At 37.8% G+C, this 22,801-nt stretch overlaps 1 protein-coding gene across 1 annotated transcript; it reads right to left on the reverse strand.

Annotated features, from left to right (window-relative positions):
- Positions 1 to 416: 416 nt before the first annotated feature.
- STEAP4 (STEAP4 metalloreductase) lies at positions 417 to 22,342 on the reverse strand. Its single transcript, XM_041728200.1, has 5 exons — positions 22,099 to 22,342; positions 7,747 to 8,204; positions 6,575 to 7,102; positions 4,973 to 5,137; positions 417 to 3,337 (listed from the first exon to the last, which is right to left on the reverse strand). Exons 2-5 carry the CDS (start codon positions 8,200 to 8,202, stop codon positions 3,053 to 3,055), a joined length of 1,434 nt encoding a protein of 477 aa, XP_041584134.1. The 5' UTR covers positions 8,203 to 8,204; positions 22,099 to 22,342; the 3' UTR covers positions 417 to 3,052.
- Between the last annotated feature and the right edge of the window lie 459 nt (positions 22,343 to 22,801).

Here is a 22,801-nt window from a genome sequence, read left to right on the forward strand (position 1 = left end):
TCCAACCTGAAGTCATCCATTGGTGAAATCAATAGCCTCGTCCTGTTGGTATCTACCTGGAGGAAGGAAAGCTTTTTTTCCCCTCCCTACTTCTCACCAAAGTCCAGTGTGGGATAATACACCCCTCCCTCTGTTTGGCCAGCTAATGCTCTCCCCTCTCTGAGAGTAAAACACAGACACATAGGATATTGGAGTGTACCTACTGCTGAGCTCAAGTATGTATTACATAAAACTGCAAATCTGTTAATGTGCTTTAGAGCTCATATACTGCCTCTCCTTTTCCTTATGCCTGAAGGGAGGTATTTTTACTTCCAGATGCTGGAACTACTGTGATTTAAAACCTTTTGATCATTTATTTTTGGAATGCCAATGAGTCAAAACAAGAATTAAACAAAACTGGATCATATTTTTAAAATAACATTTAATGAATACAAACTTACAAAAGTAGTCATCCCTTAACATGGGGAGAACATACAAAAATAAAAGGTCTATGAGCTTAAAGCTTTTCCTAGAATACAGTGCAGCTTAGTCTAACTTTTTTATGCAGAACAGTTTGGATTTGTTAAAAGCTGTACAGTTCACTATTTCCATCTACTCCAAACTCATTCTTTCCAACCCAATGTAAACTAGAGGAGTCAGCTGTGTTAGGATAATCAAGTTGGTTTGATGGTTTGGGGAGGAAGGGTGTGGAGAGGGACAAGAGGAGGAAATTGGCTTCTCTGGTCCATTGTGAGGCTTGGAGCCCTTGTGGTTGAGGCCAAGGGTCAGGCTTGGCACTGTAAAACACCAAAACCACTGGAGGTGTTCTTCAACTTCTGGCTTCATGGATGGCTTTTCTTAACTACACAGGCAGAACATTTTTACTAGCTTATAAAAATAGAGTTTTATTCTAGGTAGGCTTGGTTTTACCTCAGTGTGGCATTTCAATTTTATTGACAAACTATGGCCCAGTAAAAACTCTTTACCAAAAAGCATGGTTAACCCCAGAGGCTTTCTTTACATCAACCTGGATAGTATTTAATTTTGAAGCAACCATTCTCTAGACAAAGAGCAGCCTTCAACTCTGGGACACTTACATGGCTGTTTTGCACAAAATGGAGATGAGTAGCAACATTTTCTGTCTTTTCCCTTGATGCTCTAGGGTCAGCATCACACACCACAGGTCTGCTCACAGTTTTCCAGGATTTTCGTAACCTTGCTTAGGTGGGTCATGGATAAACGAATGAAGCATGTGTTCTGTGTACCTTCTCAGTGTACATGAACTGATATGAAAGACAAAATCTATGAAAGGTATGATGAAACCAATGCCTTCATCCAATGCCAATGATATGGACAAGGTTAATTTAGAAATAATTTGGCAATATATATCAAATGATATTAAAAGTTCCTTAATTTTGTAATCTCAATTCTTGCCAAGTATTCTAGCGAAATAATTTTAAAAATAGAAAAGAGTTATAAGTGCTAAGATATTCTCTGAAATGTTATTTGTTTTAGTAAAAAACAGTTATAACCTACATGTTTAGTGTAATGGTTGAATAAATGCCCATTTGATGTAATATAATTCAGCCACTAATAATATACATATATCATGTAAGTCAGAGAATAAAACCACTGATACATTAAGTGAAAAAGGAAGGATGTAAAATTGAATGTAGATGGAACTATTTTCAAAAAGTTTTATAGAGAAATATCCTAGATGGTGGGTGATGTTTTAATATACTTTAATCATTTTGCATCATGTAGATATGATAAGTTGAAAAAAAAAAAGAAAAAATAGATGGCCCTTATAAGGCAGGCAGAAAAAATGTCAATCTCAAAGCCTTTTGTTTATTTCGGTTTGTGGAAAGAGGGCACATGAGGCTCCTTTCAGCTCCATGCATGAGCCAAGAAGGCCAATCCGGCTGAGGGTCATCTTGGAAATGGCACTATCATTAGAGACGGAGGAAACCATCCTGCATTCCAGCAAAGATTTGAGAATGAACCAAGTCTCATATTGCAGCTACTGTTCATACCTCTCTAACCCTAAGATTTTAAATAATTCTCTTTCATCTATGCATTGGTCAAATTTATACTTTCATTATTCATTTAATTTCACTGCTTAAAATTATAGTAAGCCCTGATTATAGAAGCCACTTTTTAATACTAGAAATCCATTTCATAGATGGTTAGTATTGAACGATATTTGGAATATTCTATTCACCAAGCATACCATAATACCTAAATCATGCAATCCTAGTATAGTGCAACTTTATAAAATTCATTTAGCTTGCTATCTAAAATTCTGTTTTTTTTTTCTTTCAACTTTTTGTGCAAGGGCTTTTATCAACCCTTCCTTGCTTATTGTATATTGAGAAAATCCAAGCGGATATCTCTCAATTTTAACTCAGTGTACACCTTTCCCTACACCTATTCCTTTTAGAGAAAGGATCTTATGACAAGAATAATAGATTTGCATATATCCAACCCATGGTTACTTCCAATCAATTGTGATATTTTTGTGGTGTTATAAAATCATTCTCCACAGTACAGATCCATGTTGGCAAAAGCAAAATCAAAGAGTACATTAACTACAGAATTCACTATGGCAATACTTATGATCACCTTCACTTACAAAGAACAGTAAGAAAAATTCTCATTCCTTTTACTTCATTTGGCCCTCCTTCTCAGATGTATCTCAGAAAGCCTTTATCAGTGGCCACCATCTTACTGTTTCTTTTTCTTTGCATTCAGCTCTTGAACCAGAAAAGGAAGTTGCATGTATTTCCCCTGGATTTTGCAAGACATTAGGTCATGCATGTTGCCCAAAGCAAAAAAACTTTTTAGTGTGGAACCACAAAGCTAACTGTGACCTTAGCCCCGCTGCCTCCGGGAAGAAGAGAGGCAGGGACCTCCATAGATTCATCACTAACCTGAGATTAAATGGCAATCTATTCCTGTCAATTTCTAAAAGTCAGGCAGCAGTTCCTTCTCTGTTAACAAACTTTGAGCCATAGTGGGAGAAAAATTCTTTCTTAGCTGTGCGCATTACGTAGTCTCCTCTAAATATACAATACTATAATTGAGAGTCCAGGTGAATCGAGCTTTGCTTTAAATATTGTCCATCTGATGTTGGTTTTGAGTTCCTCTCCCAGCCCTGGCGGATTCGTGTAAGGGTCTTGTCTATACATGGCAGGATGAGGATAAACTTGATCACCAGCACGGTGCAGGGAATGATGAGCGCTATCACATAGGCTGAAGGAAGATACCATATGAGACTTGCAGGACTGAGGAACCTCTTTCCGCCATACACCAGGGTGTGGGCTGTGCACAAGATCAGGGTCAAGTAACCCAGTTTGGACTATATAAGCAAGAAAAAATACATATAAAAAAGAAAAAATACATATATATTAACACTATATTTACAACTTAAAGTGAAACACTCTAAGCCAATGGAGAATATTTATTACCAACCACAAAACTTTGACATCTGTACCATTTAGAACACTCTTCTAAGTACTGGAGAAAGCATTAACTCTCCTTCGGATGACAAATATTTCATTAAAAAAAGATTGTGCTTACAAATGATATGGTGGTTTTATCCTTTTTTAAAAAAAATTTATTCTTGAAGTAGAGTTGGCATACAATGTTGTATTAGGTTCAGGTGTCCAACAGCTTGATTCAACAATACTATACATTTTGTATGCTCACCATGATAAGCATAGGTACCAGAGATCACCATACAACGTTATTACAATATTATTGACTATATTCCCTCTGCTGTACTTTTAATTCCCAGGATGGGTGACATAGGTGAAGGGGATTAAGTGGTGGTTTTATCTTAACTTGGCTGGATGGGAAAGTTTGCTAAGAGTAAACTCTTTTGAGTTAGAATAAATAATATACTTTGGCTTCTTCCCCAATGGAAAACTCTTTCCTTGATCAACTTTTCTGGAGGCCAAAGGTGAATAAGACACAATATGTCCTCAAGAAGCACCACATTAGGTTATGTTACTGACTAAAAGCAGATGCTAGATTGTTTCTATCACAGTAAAGAACAATTAGAAAACTTTACTTTTGTTTATGTGTTTTGGCCTAAATTTTGGCCTAAATTCTTTATTTCTGTCTAAATGCCTTGACTAAAGGTGTTAACATGAGAAAATGTTGACTGTATTTGTTCTCGGGGAATAACTGCAAGACTTCTGAAATTTGAATAGTTTTATAAAATTCAAATCTAATTTCAGTTACTAAAGGTCTTTTCTCTTATACTGGTTCACATTGAGCATACATCAGAATAATCTGGAAGGCTTGTTAAAACACATTGTTGGGCCACACTTCCAGAGTTTCTGATTCATTAGGTCTGGGTGGAGCCTGGGGATTTGTGTCTCTAATAAGATCCCAGGTGATACTGGGGTTCTAGGACACACTTTGAATACTATTAGTTCATAAGAATAGTAACTAAATGCCTTTAGAGACATGTCTGGTGGTTGATATGTGGGAAAAAAACAATTTTCCCTGTTGCAGATCGGCCTTGAGTCTGGTATGATAACAGTCTAACATAGCTTGCTTTGATGGTTTTAAACTTGAGTTTAGTACATGCCTTTTTGTATCAATATATCTGTATTCTAAGGTTGATCTTTCAGAAGTAGAAATTTTGTCTCTGGGTTTCTCTTCACCTTGTGCCTAGCACAACCCTATGCACAAAGCCTATTAGTTGTTGGTACTTTTCACTAGCTACTCTTACCTGTGGCCCTGGGAGTAGGCAGTGATCTGGGCAAGTGATGCCCAGTTAGGAAACAAAACTATTATGCTAGGCCTTTTGGTGCTAGAGTTTAGCATCTTCTCACTTGAACTTGGTTCACTTGCTATTTTTGTGACATTGCTAGGGAAGTGAAGGAGCAAAATGAAAATCTATGCATGGTATGAGAGAAAAATGAAAATATTTGTTAAGCTGGACTTGTGCAATATAAAGGAGATAAAGTCTTGAAGCCCTTACCTGTACAAATCGGAACTCTCTCCAGTTGACCATATTGCTAACTGATGGCAAAGAAGTGATTCCCAGGAGTACAAACAGGAAAAACCCAAGGATTCCCAAAGCTACGTAGGAATCACTAAGCCAGGCAGTAGAAGTGCTAAATAGATCTTGTGTCTTGGCTGTTGCCTAAGAAAAATTATAAGTAATTTTAAAAAATTACGTTTTTTTACAAACTGCCCAAACTTCTAAGGGGACTGAAAAATACATCTGCATGGTATATTTGCTCAAGATAAATTGTATGTATTTCTTAATAATCACTTGAAAATAACTGAAGAGAAAAATATACTTGGAAGTGATATTTCTTGGTAGGAAAAGTAATTGGTTCTGCTGGGACTTTATTATAATAGTTGACTCCAGGAGTTGTGTAGAAAGTTTTAATTGACCCCATAAATTTGAAAACAAAGTAAGCATTTACTTAAACCTTCTTTACTATATGGCTTTTTGTTCCCCAAGCAAAACTTGATGTTCTCAAATGATTATACCAAGGATCCTCTTTTTCTGCCTTACATGCTGATTATTCACACACACGAAGCTTGGGTTCTTTCATGTTTATTTGTGTCGTAATACAGCATCAAGTCTGTCACACCATAGATTGAGAAAAATCAGGCCCTTAAAATGGGACCCTTACCCAAGAACTTCTCATGTATTTGTCGGGGAAATAATGTAGAGAAATCCACAGAAGTACCATTAATAAGTTATTGACTCATAAACTTTGAGAATGCAGTAAGATTGATCAAAACCAATTATTTCCAAACTAGAATGGATGGATAGCACTTCCCCTGGGACTGCTTGCAGACTCTCTAAGCTGATTCTCTCTGAATTTTTGACTATGCAGAAAATAGTATTTGACATTTGCCCAGAATTGTTCAGTTTTCTAGTTATTGAGGATGGCTCTCCTCGAGTCAAACATTAATGAAGTTATAAGCACCCTTTGTGAATTTGTTTACCTTCCTGTGACACAGGTTTGAACAGCCCCCTTATTTATAAGATGGTTGGTTTTGACTCCCATGTATAAAAATAGAAGTTTGAAAACACATTGGTTTACATTTATTGACTGTACCCCTCCACAAGGAATTCGAGTAGGTGTTATTAAGTTTCCTGAGCCCCCAAATCTGTCAGTTTGCCAGTATTCCAGTGAGTCTTGTAAATCTAAATTTCATTCTCAATAGTTGTACAAGATCTCAACTGAATTCATTAAAAAACCAAAACCAAAACCAAACCAAATCAACAACAACAACAAAAGAAAACAACCAAAAACAGACAGTAGCTCTAGTTACTTTAAAAAATAAAGATGTGGTGATCCCCGGGTGGCTCAGCGGTTTAGCACCTGCCTTCAGCCCAGGGCATGGTCCTGGAGTCCTGGGATCGAGTCCCGCATTGGGCTCCCTGCATGGAGCCTGCTCCATGTCTCTCATGAATGAATAAATAAAATCTTAAAAAAAACAATAAAAAAAATAAAGATGCTTAGAAAGTGATTTTTCTGTAATTGTGAAGTGTAATATGATGTAACAAGATTTCTCTTTGATTTAAGGAACTGGAGAATATAAATGAGTAGAGATTTACCTGAGTAATGGTTCTGTTTTTCAGTGTCCATCGTACATAATAACGGATAGGAATCACAAGTGTGTAGAGGACATGGAGGAAGGCAAATCCCAGAGCTACCAAGCCAAGCTGCTTTCTGCAAAGCATCCAGTGGTCAAGCCAGTCTGGGAATCGGTGGTATTTTGTACCTCGGTACAGTTGCAGAATGGCAGCAATAACACCAGGGAGGTAAACCAAGGCAAGCAGTGTAAGTGCTGCTATTGGAAAGATACGATTTGGAATGGAAATAGCCAAGCGAAATGTGATATCTTTCTTGCTATTAACATAAGGGTAGATTATGTCTCTTATAACACAGTAGAAGAAGAAGAAGACACATAGAATAGCAGACAAATAGAAGGGGAACTTCCACATTGGAAATAGTTGCAGGGGGTAGTTTTCAATTTCTTTGGCTGCCATGAGAGATCCTTGATCCAGTGGAGTAAGCCCAAGAGTACGAACAATATCCATCACTCTTTGCTTGGCATGGCTATCATTTCCGCAGACAAACACCTGGGTGAAGAATAATTAATTAATTAATAATTAAATAATACTTATTTTTTGTTAATAGTTACCTTGAAAGTCTATATAAGCACTGTGCAGAACAAGGACATGCTTTTCAAACAAGGATGGTAGACACAACATGTTTTAAACTTGCACAGGTGTGCTGGATATTTAAGCACTAAGGTTTAAGTTGAGGGTGATTTTAAGCAGATTGACCTGATATAATAGGACCTGGTTCTCCACAGGGTGAAGGGTTTGATTTTTCTTCTGTATTTGTGGGTGCTACATCATCTATGGATTACCTTAATCTCAGTGAATAAATGGAACCAGTTTCATACAGTGTAATGGGAATGGAAAGGATATCCATCAACAATTTAACTGTGTTATTTTTTAGTACTTACACAAGGCCTCTGGAGCCTGACACCACTGGGTTCCATCAATCTAAAAGTTGAGGGTGCTGACAGTGGGCATAAACCACAACAATCGACTGTTTTACTCAGTTAAACCCAAGAAAATTATACGTGTCATGTATTAGCAAACTGACATGTAGTGTGTATTTTATTTGGGAATTCTATGTTGGCGTCTTTGAGGTAAGTGCCCATTACAACATTCACTTTTTAAAGATTGAGTGTAACTTAATCCTTTAATTTTACCTGCCGATTTGCATCCAGTGTTCCAGACTGGAGAGCCCAGGCTGAGATGGTGTTAAATGCTTTAACTATGTGGGCTCCTGGCACCAAATGAGCAAGGTACTCTGCATTAGATTCTGGATACTGATTGATTTTGAGGTTGTTGCTGATGTCAACCAGTATTTTTCCTTTGAGCACCTCAGTTAGTTCCTTGAGAAAATCGTAATGCTCTCTGTGGACTGCTATGATTATGATGTCCGATTTCTGGGCTGCTTCTGAATAGCTGAAGATCTCTGCACCATGGGGCAGCAGACTGGACTTCTGGGGGTTTCTACTTCCAAAAACAATAGAATAATTACACTGGAGCATTTTAAATGCTAGTGATCTTCCAAAATCTCCAGTTCCAAAAATGCATACAGTCTCTTGCTTTTCTGAAGAATATATAATAGAAGGAAATGCATCTGTAGAAGTTTTTTCCATAACTGAAAGATAATAACAGAAATGGGAAACAAATATGAAAGCTCAACATGGAACAATTATTGTCATATATATTCTCATATGTGTCTTATTGAACAAAATCACTGGTCAAAAACTTCTTTTGTTGTATAAAGAGATGCAATGAAAAACCAGGACACTTATTGGCAGATGCTTTAAACTTATATGGACATGTGTTGCAATGATACTGTGTTTGTCCAATACTTAACAGTTAGAAGAGTTCTCAGAGCAAAATCTAACAAAGAATTCACTAGTAAGGAAATTGTAGAGCAATTTACTTATGTTTCATGATACAGAAAATCCTAAATAAGACATTAGCAAACAGAATCCAGCAGACTGTTAAGAGAAAATGTACATTGATTAAATGCAGATTATTTTAGGAGTGTAAAGATGAATTCTGTAAATTCAATATTAGAAAATCTACTAATATAGCTTACCATATTTAGAAGACTTAAGGAGAAAAACACAGTCATATTTATGGATGCTGAATGGGCATGTGTTAAAATTTGACATTTATTTTTGACTTATAGTTAAAAAGGAACAGATAGGTATTTCCTTAACATACAAAGTATCTTTCTCAACCTAAAATCTAGTATCTAACTTAAAAAATAATTACCAAAAAAAGTTATTAGAAACACTCCTGGAAAAGTCATTAGTCAAACAAACATGTCTGCTTTAACCACTTTAGTTAGTATTGTTTGGAAATTCTAGCTAACATAACTGAACAGAGAAAGAAATTCCAAGTATAGAAACTCAAAAGGAGTTGTGAGTGATGAAACCAGTTTCGCAAAACTGGAAAAAGTCAACTGAAAAGGTACCATACATATAGAGTCAACCCAACATCTTGTTTAGGAACCCAATTAATATCAATATTTTTCATATATTAAAAAATTGGTTTGAAGATTTAATAGAAGAAAGGGCCCTACTTAAAGCTGCAACAAAATAGAGAAAATATTTAGGAATAAACTTAACAAGATAACAAGACAGATACATGATCTACATGAAGAGAAATATAAAAATTCTACCCAGAGAAGATTTATGTAAATGGAAAGGTACAGCATGTTCCTGGATGGGCAGGCTCAGTTTTATGCAAATACCAATTTTCCTGAATTTAATCTCTAAATTCTGAACAAGAAAGTACTGAATAGGGTCTAGTTCTATTAAATATTAAATATTTAATATCTAAATATTATAAAGCTAAAATAATGAAATAATATGCTGTTATCACAGGAATAGAAAATGTTTAGTGAAATAGAGTAAAAATATAGAAACTGACCTAAGCACATATGATAAAGATGTCATCTCAAGTCAGTGAGAAAAAGGTTGATTATTCAGTAGCAAATATTGATAGGGACAACTAAATAGCCAATTGGAAGAAAAGGTTAAATCTATACCTCATACTCCTGGTACAAGGAAAATTTGAAATATATTAACAATTTAAATTTTCTATCTACCTACCTACTTTAAGTAGAACTACAATAAAAGTAGAAGGAACCATGTAGAATTCTTTTATAACTTGAAAAGCCTCTTTCCTATATCACAGATCCCTGAAACCATGAAAGAATAAAGGACTGAATAAAAATACAAAGTATGTCTCTCAACCTAAATGTGGTATCTAACTTAAAAGTAAAAATTGTCATTTATATTACATAAAAAATGTGATTTTTGTAAAAACAAATACCTGCAAAGCAGAAACCACTGTAAGCAAAGTCAGAAGATCAACAAACTAAAAAATATTTTTAATTCCTACAGATAAAAAAAGATTGCCCATTAGAAAATTGGACAAAGAATATAACTTTCATCCTAAGGTGATGCAATAATAGTAAAAAAATCTTAATCATATCCAAAATAAAAGAAATGCAAGATAAAATTAAATAGAAATACTGTTATAAAGCATGTGAGTTACTTTTTTAAAGTTTTTGAAATTTAAATTAAAAACAAACCAAGTAAATGTTTTCAAAGTTCCTATGGTCCAATAGAATAATCTATGAGTTATGCCTATTTCTGACTATTTATAACTCAAAATTGCTCCCATGTGTAAACATGGATTAATGGAGGTAGTAAGATTTCTTATGCAACGACTTAAAAATAGTTTCATAATCCTAGTTTACTCTTAGATGTAGGAGGAAGGAATAAAGAAATAAGAAAGGTGGTACACAGGTAGCAGAGTTATTAAGGGGAAGAAGGATTAAGATAGTTAAAACATAGCATGGTGATTTCTTTTTCCTTCTGCTTTTTACAAATCTCAGTTCAGTGTAACAGAAAACACAACAAGAATACCCCCTAGATTGGAAAAGCTCCAGGACTGATTTTTGTCTCCTATGGAAGCATCTCCCACAGAGGCTCCTGGAGACCAGGGCCAAGACAGGAAAAGTGATCCTACTGGGTGTTCATATAGATTAAGAGATTGGTAATCAATAGTGCAGATGCAAAGGTGTTGAAGATGACTTTGAAGCCATGGTAGCAGCTGCCAGAGAATCATGTGTGCATGTCTGTGTGTGTATGGCATTAGACGGGGAACCAGGTGTGGCTCATGTAGAGTCTTGCCTGTCGTCTCCCTTGGTCTGCAGATCCCACCCCAGGCTTGGGGAACCTGAGGTGGCATTCTTTGGGATATTCCAACTAGATGTCCCATAAGGATCCTAGGGCTTGTCTGGCTTTTGCATTTTACTTCTATTACCCCCCCAGAGGTCAGAGATTAGGGAGGCCCTGGCTATTTCCAATTTAAGAGGATTCTAGCATACTAAAAACATGGAAATGTCCAAACGAGATAACAAAAATTGCATTTTTCAAATGTTTACACTTAACAAATCAATGCTATTAATGATAGAATAATTTTATTTGAAATGGTTATAGACTCACAGGAAGTCCTAAAGCTAGTACAAGAGGTTCCTGTTATCCTTCATTTGCTCTACTGGTTACACTGTACATAGCAATAGTGCAGTATCAAAACTGGGATATTGACATTGGTGTAATGTGTGCATATGTCATTTTATCCCATAGGTAATTCATGGATCCACTGAGGTTAATCAGGATACAGATCTATTCCAGCACTAACCTGTGATTGTTGTACTTGCCCTCTTCCCTGCGCTCCTAACCCTTGGAAACCATGCATCTGTTCTTTAAATCTCTAATTTTGTCATTTTTTAAATATTTTATAAATGAAATCACACCAAATGTGATCTTTTCATAATGGCTTTTTTTCCCATTTCACATAATGCCCTTGAGGTCTATCCACTTTGGTATGTGTATCAGTAAGTTCCTTTTTATTGTTCAGTAGGGGTCCACTGTATGGACTTCATTTGCTTATTTTTGATCTATAGGCCATGTGGTGAAAAGTCATCTCACCTTACACCACCTTCCAGTCAGATTTTTATGTTTTAGCTGTTGAATTTTTATATATTCTAGATATGAATTATTTGTCAGATATGTGGTCTTCAAATATTTCATCCCACTCTGTGGCTTGTTTTGTCATCATCCTAGCAGTGTTATTGATATAGCAGAAGTTTTAAATGTTGATTAAATTTAATATATTGCTTTTTTTTCTTTTATGGATTGTGCTTTTCATGTCATATATAGGAATTCCTCACTTAAACTTTGGTCCTGAATATTTTCTCCTCAAAGCTTGATAGTTTTATATTTCACATTTAAATCCATTATCCATTTTGAGTTAATTTTTATATAAAGTCTGAGGTTTAAGCCAAGTTTATTTATTTTTTTGCCTATGAATATCTAATTGCTTCCCTACCTGTTGTTTAAAAGGCCACCCTTCTTTCATTGAATTGCTTTTGTACCTTTGTCAAAAATCAGTTGCCTGCACACGTGTGGCTCTATTTCTGGCCTCTCTATTCTGTTCTATTGATCTATGCATCTGCCTTCTGCCAATTCTAAGTAGCTTTGATGCCTTAAAATTAGGTAGACTGATTCTTCCCACTTTTTTTTTTTTTAAATTTTCAGAATTGTTTCAGATATTCTAGTTCCTTTGCCTTTCAATGTAAGTTTTAGGATAATCTTGTCCATAGCTATAAACAATTGTATATTTTAACTGCTTATACTCCAACAAATCACTGATTTTCGCTTATTCTAAAAATACAACACAACCTATTTTGTTTATTTAGGAGATAATTACAGTTTGTATAACGATATTAATTGATGTTAAAGCATAATAGCAATGTACGGTTATCTGATAAATAGATACAAATCTAAAGTTGTATAATGGACTTCTTTTCATCCTAAGCAGTATATTTCTGTATATGCATAGCTGTCATTTGGAAAATACATCAAAATAAAAATTTAAAGTCCCTTGTGTATCAGCAGCCAAAGGCTAACTGACTTTTCCACCCTCTTTTTGCCCTGGAAGAGATCCTATTCCTTATTCCTCTTAGTGAGAACAGGAATCAACAATCCAACCAGGCCACTTCTAAAAGGTGGGCACTTTTTTGCCTTTCTTTCAGAAAATGGGCGATTTGACTCCCCTAATGTTTTCACAGAGTGAAGAGGAAAATACGTGAATACTTATGAATATAAGATCATTTGTAAAAATGGGAAGAGGAAAGAAAATCTTCCCCCTCTCTCTCAGGTGCAGATAGACCTGAAAGGAAAAATTAACCTTCATGAATCTTCTTATATCTTGTATCCTGAGAAATTTATAGAAAATACAAATTAAGGTAAATTCTTTTATATAAAGATTTAATCTTAGTTATACACAATATTTGTTTTTTGGCTTACCCAATTTTGCATATTTATACAAACTAAAAATGCAAAAAATATTTCTTTAAAAAGGTTTGGAAGTAATCGTGAGAAGGGCTATAAAGACAAAACTATCATCACAACACACAAATTCGGGTAATAGAAAGAGTGTGCTGGGAATCATAAAGACATATAAGTGACAAAAAAAAAAAAAAAAAAAAAAAGACCCATTTAGCGAATTTGGTTTGGATGGGAATGCAGGAAGAGGAGGCCATGATGGTGGTACAGACAGACGTCTTCCTGGCACTCTTTCTACACTTTTATTTGACCATCAAAGCAACTTCTTAGAATCACTAAGGTTTATAAAATGCAAATACCACCACAAAGGATTATACTAGAAACCAGGGGTTCTCAACCCTGGTGCATATTATAATTACACAAAGAACTTTTCATAAAATACAGATGACCAAACTCTTGGAGAGTCAATCAACAAATCTAGGGTAGAGCCTGGGCAATTTTTTTTTTCTCCAAAAAAAGCTCCCCGAGATGATCCTGCTGTTGAGCCAAGATTGTGAACCAGTGCCTGTTAGCTTTCAGCTAACGGCCTGCTACAGTGGTTTTCTTCACACATTAAAATCAGCTAGGTAGACATTAAATGCTAGGACACCACCCTCCTCAGATTCTGAATCAGTTGGTCTGAGAAAGAGCCCAGACATCTGTATTTTATCTTATTTATTTATTTATTTATTTATTTATTTATTTATTGCTTTATTTATTTATTCATGAGAGACACAGAGAAAGAAGCAGAGACATAGGCAGAGGGAGAAGAGGACTTAGGGAACCACTCAACTGCTGAGCCACCCAGGCATCCCCAGACATCTGTATTTTAACAAGCAAACAAAGAAAACAAACATACAAACAACAACAACAAAACCCAACCCAAACAAGCAATCAATTCTAAAGAGCACCCAGGACTAAGAACCACTACAAATGAAAAAAGATAAGGGTGTCTTTTTTGGAGAGGGATGGTGGGGAAGAAAAAGGCCGAGAGAAAGCAGGGTGTTGATGAGGTTGTCAGGGGTTGCAGTAACATTTCACCTGCTTTACAACAACTTTTTCCACGAAATAGTCATTGGCTGAATCTGAGAGGCTAGAATTCCTATTTTTATGAAAACCAGAGGCAAGAATGAGTGTGCAGGACCCACAAGGAAGAGAATCAAAGGAGCCAGACTCAGGGCTTGGTGTCAGACTGCGGGTAGGCTTTGTCAAGGAAACCTTGACAAGTTGTTCTCCATGAGCCACAAAGTTTGTTGGATCAAATCCTCCCACAGATCTAACAGAGTACTCCTGAATATTAACTCTCACATTGTGCCATTCACTACCTCATTTATCATTTGGATAAAATAATTATTATAGATATTCTCCCCCTTTTTCCACTTAAGAATTCAGCTTTGAATTCTGAAACGATTGCTCATCGAAGAGTATGAATTCTTTGGCAGGTAGTATCCCCACAGGACGCATACACTTCCACTGATGTTGTACCACACAAATCCAGTGATCTGGCTTAGCCCCTTCCAGGGAGTTAGAACACAAATAACACTTTTAAACTCTGTAAGATGTGACATGATTTGTCATTTTAATTTGATGCCTGGAAACAGGGATTTTTTTTTTTAAGTCCTTCCTTCTGTTTTATTTTTCCTTCTGAATTTCAACCCGAAAGCACTACATGACTTGACAACATATTTGTAATGAGCTGAAGCCCATCAATCAAATATTTCCTTTTATCACAAGGCATAGGGGCAGGAGGGAGTTCTGCAACAGTGCCAGGCTTTTTGTGATTAGAGCATTTGTTTTAATATATCCCAGGGAGAAATGGAAAGCAAAAACTATTTTTAAAAATTTAAAACCTTCCACTAACACGTGAACCCATCCAATTTTTTCACTGAGGTATTTCTGTATTTAGTGAGATCAAGGTTCTTCAGGGAAAGCAAGCATATTTACATTTAAGCCCATATCCTTTTCTGACAGGTATATATTATTGCAGCAAAATCAGAAGACTTTGGCTTAAAAAGACCTCTGATTGCAGTTTATGAAAAATGTAACGTCTAGAATCAATGGATTCTTTTACTAATTATTTTTTTTGACATTCAGTCTTCAGTGTCTATATGTTATTTGAAAATATAATTAAAGTATATTTCTTATTTTAGCCTCTGTGGTTAGAAGTACCTCTGTTAGTAACAGCCACTGACTAACATATCTAGCATTTAACGCATTTAATCTAAATAAGGAAACCATTGCCGGTTGGTTGCTGAAAAACTGATAAATTATTGCAATTGTTTTGTAAGAAAATGTTATTTATCTCATAGCAACCAAGTTTACTGGTGATTCGTTTTTATGCTAGCTAATAGAATAATACAAAAAGAAACAGTAGTCTTAACTTTTATGGTTTGATCAAGTCCTAACTAAATCTAACCTTCACATTAATGTTCTAGAGGGATATATACCTCCTCAGGAATTGCTAATAAGTAGAACTAGCTATGGCCTGTGCTATAACCAAATGATTGTTAGTAACATTTCACTACTAACCAATGAATTACCAAGACAGCAAGGAGATGCAGATCTCTGTTACCTATTTTAATTGTACTTTAAAAGAAAAAGGATTTACTTTTAAGTTCTTTCTGAAATTCTAGTTCATTCAAAAATCTTTTTAATGCATGTTTTCTCATTTAGATCTCAGCTTCATCTGTCAAGATAGATGAAGATTGTGTTATGATTCCCTGGCCAAGAATTTTATCATGTAGGTTCATTATCTACTGACTAGGCTGGTTAGTTCATTTGATTAAAGCCTGGGGCTTATGACAACAAGGTCAGGAATTCAGTCTTGTCTGAGTTAATTTGCCTTGACCTCTATTTATCTTCTAAATGCTGAACAACTTCTTATGCATCTGTAATTTACCAAAGATTCAGCATCAGGACAGAACCTGGGCTGCCACCACCAGAAAATCAACTGTATCTCACGGATTAGGTGGCATTTTGTTTATACACACTATATGAGCATTTGTTTACTGAATAATTTGGGGATTGCAACAACCCACTTAGTATTTAGTGTTAATGGATTTTGCTTTTTCTAGGATTACTGTGGTCAGAGATATTTAGCAAGAGATTTGATCATTTCTATTTTTTTTTTTTTTGTATTGAAGACTTTATTGATTTGAGAGAGTAAGAGAGAGAGAGCATGCAAGAGAGACCACCAGCGGGTGGTGAAGGGCAGAGGGAAAAGGGAGAACAGCAGACTCCCTGCTGAGCAGGGAGCCCTACTTGGGGCTTGATTCCAGGACCTAGAGATCATGACCTGAGTCAAAGGCAATGCGTAACAGACTGAGCCACCCAGGCGCCCTGATCATTTCAATTTTGAATGAAAATTTTGTTTTTCTTTTTTGTTTCAGTAAGCTTTCTATTAATAGTCATTTATCTTCATATTGAGACCACTAAATTATCTGAATATTGATAATTGCTAAATTAGTTTGGGGTAGAGGAATATTGATGTGAATCTGATCCTACTCTGAAGTCTTTGCTGATGAAATGCCACTCTGCTTCATGTTACCTATCTTCTTACCATTTTTTAGAACTCTCCTAGGGGTGGGGCACCTGGGTGGCTCAGTTCATTGAATGTCCAACTCTTGGTTTCTACTTGGGTCATGATCTCAGGGTTATGAGATCCAGCTGGTCCCTCCCCTCCTTAGACTCTGTGCTCAGCGTGAGTCCCCTTGAGATTCTCTCACTCTCCTTCCGCTCCACCTCCTGCTCTTCGGCACACATGTTTTCTCTCTCTCGAATAAATAAATAAATCTTAAAAAAAAAAAAAAAGAAAGAAAGAAAGAAAAGAAAAGAAAAAAGAAATCTCCTGGGGGTGATTTACAGATTCTTGGGAAAATAGTCTCCTTCATCTTTTGGGTATCATTTTCTTCTTTCTAAGCTGGCTCTCAGAGGCAAGGAATCCCCAGTGGCCACTGGGCCTCTAATGTTTGCCAAAACTGATGAGCTTGAGCTTGAGGGCAAGACCTGGCCTTGCAGCTGCTCCATGTCTTACCCCAGGGAACAAAGTGCTATTGAAACTAACTCCTTCCCCCTTCTTTGTGTTAGCCTGTGATAGACAAGTTTGAGAGAGGTCCTAGTTGATAAATATTTTTAAATGAGATGCTCCCTATTTTAAATTCCTTGGTTTTCAACCTCAGCTCATTTCAATGGTATGGCTAGAGCTGGCCTACCAGATGAGGGCTTGAAATCAGCCATGGTGAGAGTTTTCACCCCATGAAAACCAGCAAATGCTAGCAATTGGGACTTTTTTTTTCTTAGTCATTTACCAGCACCACACCAGCTGTTTCTCTTCCACTCATCCCTTCTCCTCAAGAATGGCATGTGATCATGGAAATGGGAAAATAATTTGGCTGATAGGGTGAAACACTATTCCAGTCCTACCTGCAATTTAGGCCTAAATCTCTTTCCCTAGGGACCTCCCTTCTCAGAGGGCCCCTACACTCTAATGCAAATGGGGTCTGTGTGGCTCCCTCTTGACCAGGAAAGGGCCTACACACTGTCTGCCCCAAACATGGAATTAACACAATGCTGCCTATAAATCTGATACTTTTAGACTCTTGCTTCCCTCAGGGAGATAGAGGTGGAGGCCTCTTGCTGTACCACCATCCCCAAACGTATATCTTTCCATTTTCCAGGTATGCCTCAAGAATGCACAATTGAGGACTGCAGTCTGGGAAAACCAGAGGCAACTGGCACCTTTCATTATTAACTGAGCCAAACCATTTGCCAATCTATGAACTGTTTTCTCCCCAACATCCTTTCCTTTTCTATGAAGAAATAATGGGGAACATAATTTTTTTGTATAAGTATGATTTGCTATAACTTAATTCTTTTGAACTGTTCACTAAGCTTCATATCTTATGCCATGCTTTCAGGTATTAAGGAAGGTCTAATGTGCTTTACTTAAGTTAAACTAATTAAAACCTTTAAAAATTCAATATTCCAATTTTCATGACCTCAGTTAAATGCCTTAATCGTATTATATCACTCTTTAAAATGAACTAGACTCCAAAGTATTATAGTTACAATTTTTTTTATGAAACTTACGCAGTATAGTAACAACCTAATAAGGTTACTAAAATTAAGGTTAATGAGAAAAAATGCCAAGGTTCCTGCAATTTCCTCCTTCTTTAAAAAAAAAAAACTTATAATAATTTCCACTATTTATTTTATATGCACCATACAGTGCAAAGCAAGCTTATGCTTCTCCTGGATTGGCAAGCAGTTGAAATCTGGACACTTCAGCCTTACGTTGTACAGTGCAGGGGGCACCTCTGCTCATGTCCTGCTACCTCCATAAGAGTTCACATCTTCCAAAAATAAAAATCAGTTTATCAATGTCTTGGTAGGGCTTCATGTTTTCAATAAAGTTTTTGAACAGATTCTCAGTGCTAGGCACTGTGCTGTGCTCCAGTCTTGGGGAGGATGGAGACACATCATCAAACTGCTCTAACCTGCTGTGTAAGGACCCAAGCACAGGAATGTGCACAGCAGACCCCACATTAGAGAATGGGCACTAATTTAGAAAAAGTGGAAACAGAACAAGGTGTATACTAAAGTCTGCATGAAATTGCTTCAGCCATTGTTTAATTTGTGTTCAAAGCTGTTTCCACACCCTGTAAAAAGAGCAGGCATAGATGAAACACACAGAATCAGTGTGGACCATTAATTGCCCCCTCATCTTCCCAGCATTGGTGCCATTGCCACTGAAGACCTGATTGGAGCCTTCTGCTCTGTTCTTAATGCCATTTTTTCCCTTCAGTATTTGGATCTGAGACAGAAGAGACTCCCTAGTTTGCATTCTAATAACCTTCTATGAGGTGTGATATATAGTTGTATTGCTACCTTTTTGGTTTCTTTCTTTCTTTTTTTTTTCAAAATGATAGTTCCTAACTTTTCAAAATTACCCTTCACACACATTTTTTTTTCCTTTTAAGATGAAAAGTGGGCTTTCCTTCAGCCTGACATTAGGATTGCTCATACAATCTACATTAAAAAAAAAAAAAAAACATATTTCTCTCAAAACAAGTCTTCTGAAATGTTTGACTGTCAAAGTACAATGTAGTAAGAACTCTCCCACATGGTATCATAAACTCTTCTGGGGCATTGTGGAGAAGGATTTGGATCAGGATGTCAACATCCTGCCTAGTTAGAGTGGAAACACTTCCTCTAGTAGAATAGTATATTCTTTTTGTAGTGATACATTTCTGAAAGATGATCTTCAAACAGTACAAGCATTCTTTGTTCTCTTAATGATTTTGGAAGAACAGATTGTTTATGTATATAGGCCAAATATGTTTTCTGATCATGCATTGTTTTAAGCATTAATTATCCTTTAGTTACCTTCTTGGCTTTGTTCCTTCCAAGACTAATTTCTTCTCAACAATAGAACAAGTGTTAATTAAAATCATTTTGGAAATGTCCTACAAGTCATTCAAAATATCCTGAACAGGTTTAATACATCATGCAGAACTGTTCAGAAAGTCTTCATCATTAACTAATGAATCATTTTCTTTGGATTTACAAAGAACAGAATCAAATAGGTGACTTCAGAGTTCTTGTCTTTGTAAATCTTATTTCTGTTATTTCTGGAGTAACTACAACTTCAAAAGAATCCTCCCACCCAGAAAACTACATTATTCATAGTCTGCATAGAATCTTACAGTAAGAATTATAGGTAGATGTGGGGATAGGCCCCATAAGTAGCAAATGACCTCCTTCTTGGAGGACAACCCAGAGGACACTAGCTATAAGGAACCCTAGCAAGTCTTTAAGTTTGAAGGGTTATTAGGCACATACCTTTGTCAGTAGCTTTGTGGCCTTCTTAAGATTTTTAAAAGGAAATGATTTTTAAATACCAGTTGACAAAAAGATCCAAATGACTTATAAAGAGAACAAGACGATAAGGATCATGAAACACTAGATTGCATTTCTGAGGGTGATTACAGAATCAGCTACCTGGGAGACTTTAAAAGGAGAATGAGGGCAGCCCTGGTGGTGCAGCAGTTTGGCACCACCTGCAGCCTGGGGTGTGATCCTGGAGATCTGGGATCGAGTCCCACGTTGGGCTCCCTGCATGGAGCCTACTTTTCCCTCTCTGACTCTGCCTGTGTCTCTGCCTCTCTCTCTGTGTCTATGAATAAATAAATAAAATCTTTTAAAAAAATAAAAGGAGAATGAAAATAAAATAAAATAAATAAAAAGAGAAAAAAATTAAAAAAAAATAAAAAGAGAATTTTTGTCCTTTTAATAATGGCATTAACAGTCGTAGAGTAAGTAGGGGCAGTCCTTCAGGAGACAAGGAAGAGCAGAGTGACTGCCCAGGATTGCTTCGATTTTGAAATTCTATGATATCTGAATCCATTTTTTTAAAACTGTTCAGAAGCAGGCTCAAGGCCCAGGGTTTTCAATTTATTAACGGGCATATAAAAATGTATTTGGTTACTTCTAACAACAGTTAGCAAGTGTAGGCAAGGCAGAAGTCTAGAAATTATTCTCAGGTTAGGGGTCAGATCTCCTACACACTGGTTTCTGAAACCTGAAGCTTCTATGTGAACTTCAGCAGAACCATAAATGTTGCCAGTGGAGAAAGTGCTATGACCCAATTTCTCTGTACACATGTACCATTTACTTTACAACCGCAAAGCCTGATAAATAGAGGAAAGCTTCATCCTGTTTTCTGAGTTGGCAATGTTTGCCATGCAGATAGAATACATGCAGGTGGAATTTCATTCCGTGCTAAATCATAGCATTCTGAAAAACTCTAGGCCTTGCAAAAGGCCGTATCTCAAAAAGTTACTGCTTCAAATAAATGTGCCATTTTATAAAATTACACCTACTGGATCAGAAAAAATGTTCTTTCATGTGAGTGACATTTATATGACTGCCGTTTATAGGGAATAGGACATTCTCACATAGTATGGCTGAAGAATGCTTTTGAAAGCTGAGAGTATTCTCTGAATGATAAACGCGGTGGAAGTCTAAGACACTTGTGTGGGAAGAGATGCCCCACAACCCAGTAGCAGCCCTATGAAAATGAAAATTGCCTTATTATGAAGAAAGTAATTGCTTGGTTATATTTATTGCATGAATGAGACTTTCAATGTATTTCAAACCAAGCATCTTTAGTAATGGATTTTCACTTTGTTACAGTGTTGGACTGTGAGGATCATCTGGTCCAATAGCCTTTTATTTCACATACAAGGAAACAGAGGCTAAGGTGGTGAGCTGCTAGTTGGAACTAGGAATAGGATTCTCCAACTTCCGTCTCCTATCCTCCATCCAATTCACTTTCATTACACCAGTCATCTTTTTAAAAAAGTTCCTAAATTATTGGGTAGCCCCAGTGGCCCAGTGGTTTAGCACCACCTTGGGCCCAGGGCGTGATCCTGGAGTCCTGGGATCGAGTCCCACGTCGGGCTCCGTGCATGGAGCCTGCTTCTCCCTCTGCCTGTCTCTCAATCTCTCTCTCTCTCTGTCATGAATAAATAAATAAAATCTTAAAAAAAAAGAAAGTTCCTAAATTACTATCTGGAGCGAAAAAACTACCATCTAGCTGCCTCTGGACAAACAGGGAAACCAGGCTATACTCATTCTTCACAATAAATTACATTTCAAACTGTCTCTGGAAAAGCGATCGCTAAATTACAGAAGGACAAGAAGTCAAGGTCAAGGACGGAAGCGGTGGCAGCTCCGAGGACAAACCTCGGCTCCTGGGGAGGGTCTGGGGCTGCGGAGATCGCCAAAGCTACCTTCTTCCAGCCCCTTCTCGGGGAGCGCCGCAGGACCGCTCTCACCCCGAAGTGAGGTACGGGGAGGAAGGCACACGCGAGGTTCCCCCGGGGGGGCTCCGCAGGGTCGGGGAGCGAGGAGCGGGAGCCGCGGACGCCCCCTCCTGGAGGGGCGCGGGGGCGCGGGCGCGGGGGCGCGGGCGCGGGCGCGGCGAGGACTTTGCGGGCGCCTGGCGCGGGCTGGCGGGGGACTGGGGTCCTGGAGGCAGCGGCCGCAGGCGGGTGGACGCGGAGCGGGGAGCGGGGAGCGGGGAGCGGGGCTGGTTGCGCAAGGTGCGAGGCGACGGCCGGCGACCGGACCCACCTGCTGAGAAGTGCTGGGTCCAGCGCAGCTGCGGCGGGGCGCGGGCCGGCTCGGCGAGGGCTGCGGGTGGCGCCCTGGCGGGTATAAGAGGCGGGGAGAGCCGAGGGCGGGCGGCTCGGTTTCGCAAGATGAGCGGTGAGGAAAGCGTTTCCAGGAAGAGTTCAAACTGGGAATCCCGGGCAACTGGAAGAACCAGAACTTCCGGCGCTCGGCTGCTGCGACCGCCGCAGATGCTGCCCAGGGATCAGCCCCCCGGGGTTTCCTCGGGTTTTCCCCAGAGCCCTTGGAATCGGTGCGTTCCAGGCAGATGGAAGCTTAGCGGGGCAGAGCAGGATCCCTCCCCTGAAGCAGCCGGACAGCTCTGAGTAGCTGGGACAACCCTGCCTACCTGGTCTAGACTTCCAGGCATTTCTCCCATTGGCATTTTGTCTCAATTCGGCCTAAGAGGTGACACGTCTTTCCACCTCTGTCTGGAAGCCTTGTGGGGCCCATAGCATGGATGATCTTGGATTTGGAGGGTTTAATTTAGGTGGAGTAAATCGTTCAAAAGAAAGATGCCAAATGGAAAAGAGGGATGATGAGATAGATACCTTATTGTCTATATAGATCTATATACTATTGCATAATAATATGTAATGATATATGCTGCATAATTATATATATAGATGTAATTGGATTGATAAATCTTTATGTACAGGAGGAG

This window comes from Vulpes lagopus, chromosome 13, assembly GCF_018345385.1.
Source record: "Vulpes lagopus strain Blue_001 chromosome 13, ASM1834538v1, whole genome shotgun sequence".
Taxonomy (NCBI): Eukaryota; Metazoa; Chordata; class Mammalia; order Carnivora; family Canidae; genus Vulpes; species Vulpes lagopus.

What these genes read in the sequence shown, in the direction of transcription:
- STEAP4 (XM_041728200.1), bottom strand. Translation starts at nt 8,202, where the DNA reads ATGGAAAAAACTTCTACAGATGCATTTCCTTCTATTATATATTCTTCA. An exon ending in CACTGGATGCAAATCGGCAG is followed by an intron (nt 7,103 to 7,746) that starts GTAAAATTAAAG and finishes TTCTTCACCCAG; the next exon opens with GTGTTTGTCTGCGGAAATGA. An exon ending in GAGAGTTCCGATTTGTACAG is followed by an intron (nt 3,338 to 4,972) that starts GTAAGGGCTTCA and finishes TTGCTTATATAG; the next exon opens with TCCAAACTGGGTTACTTGAC.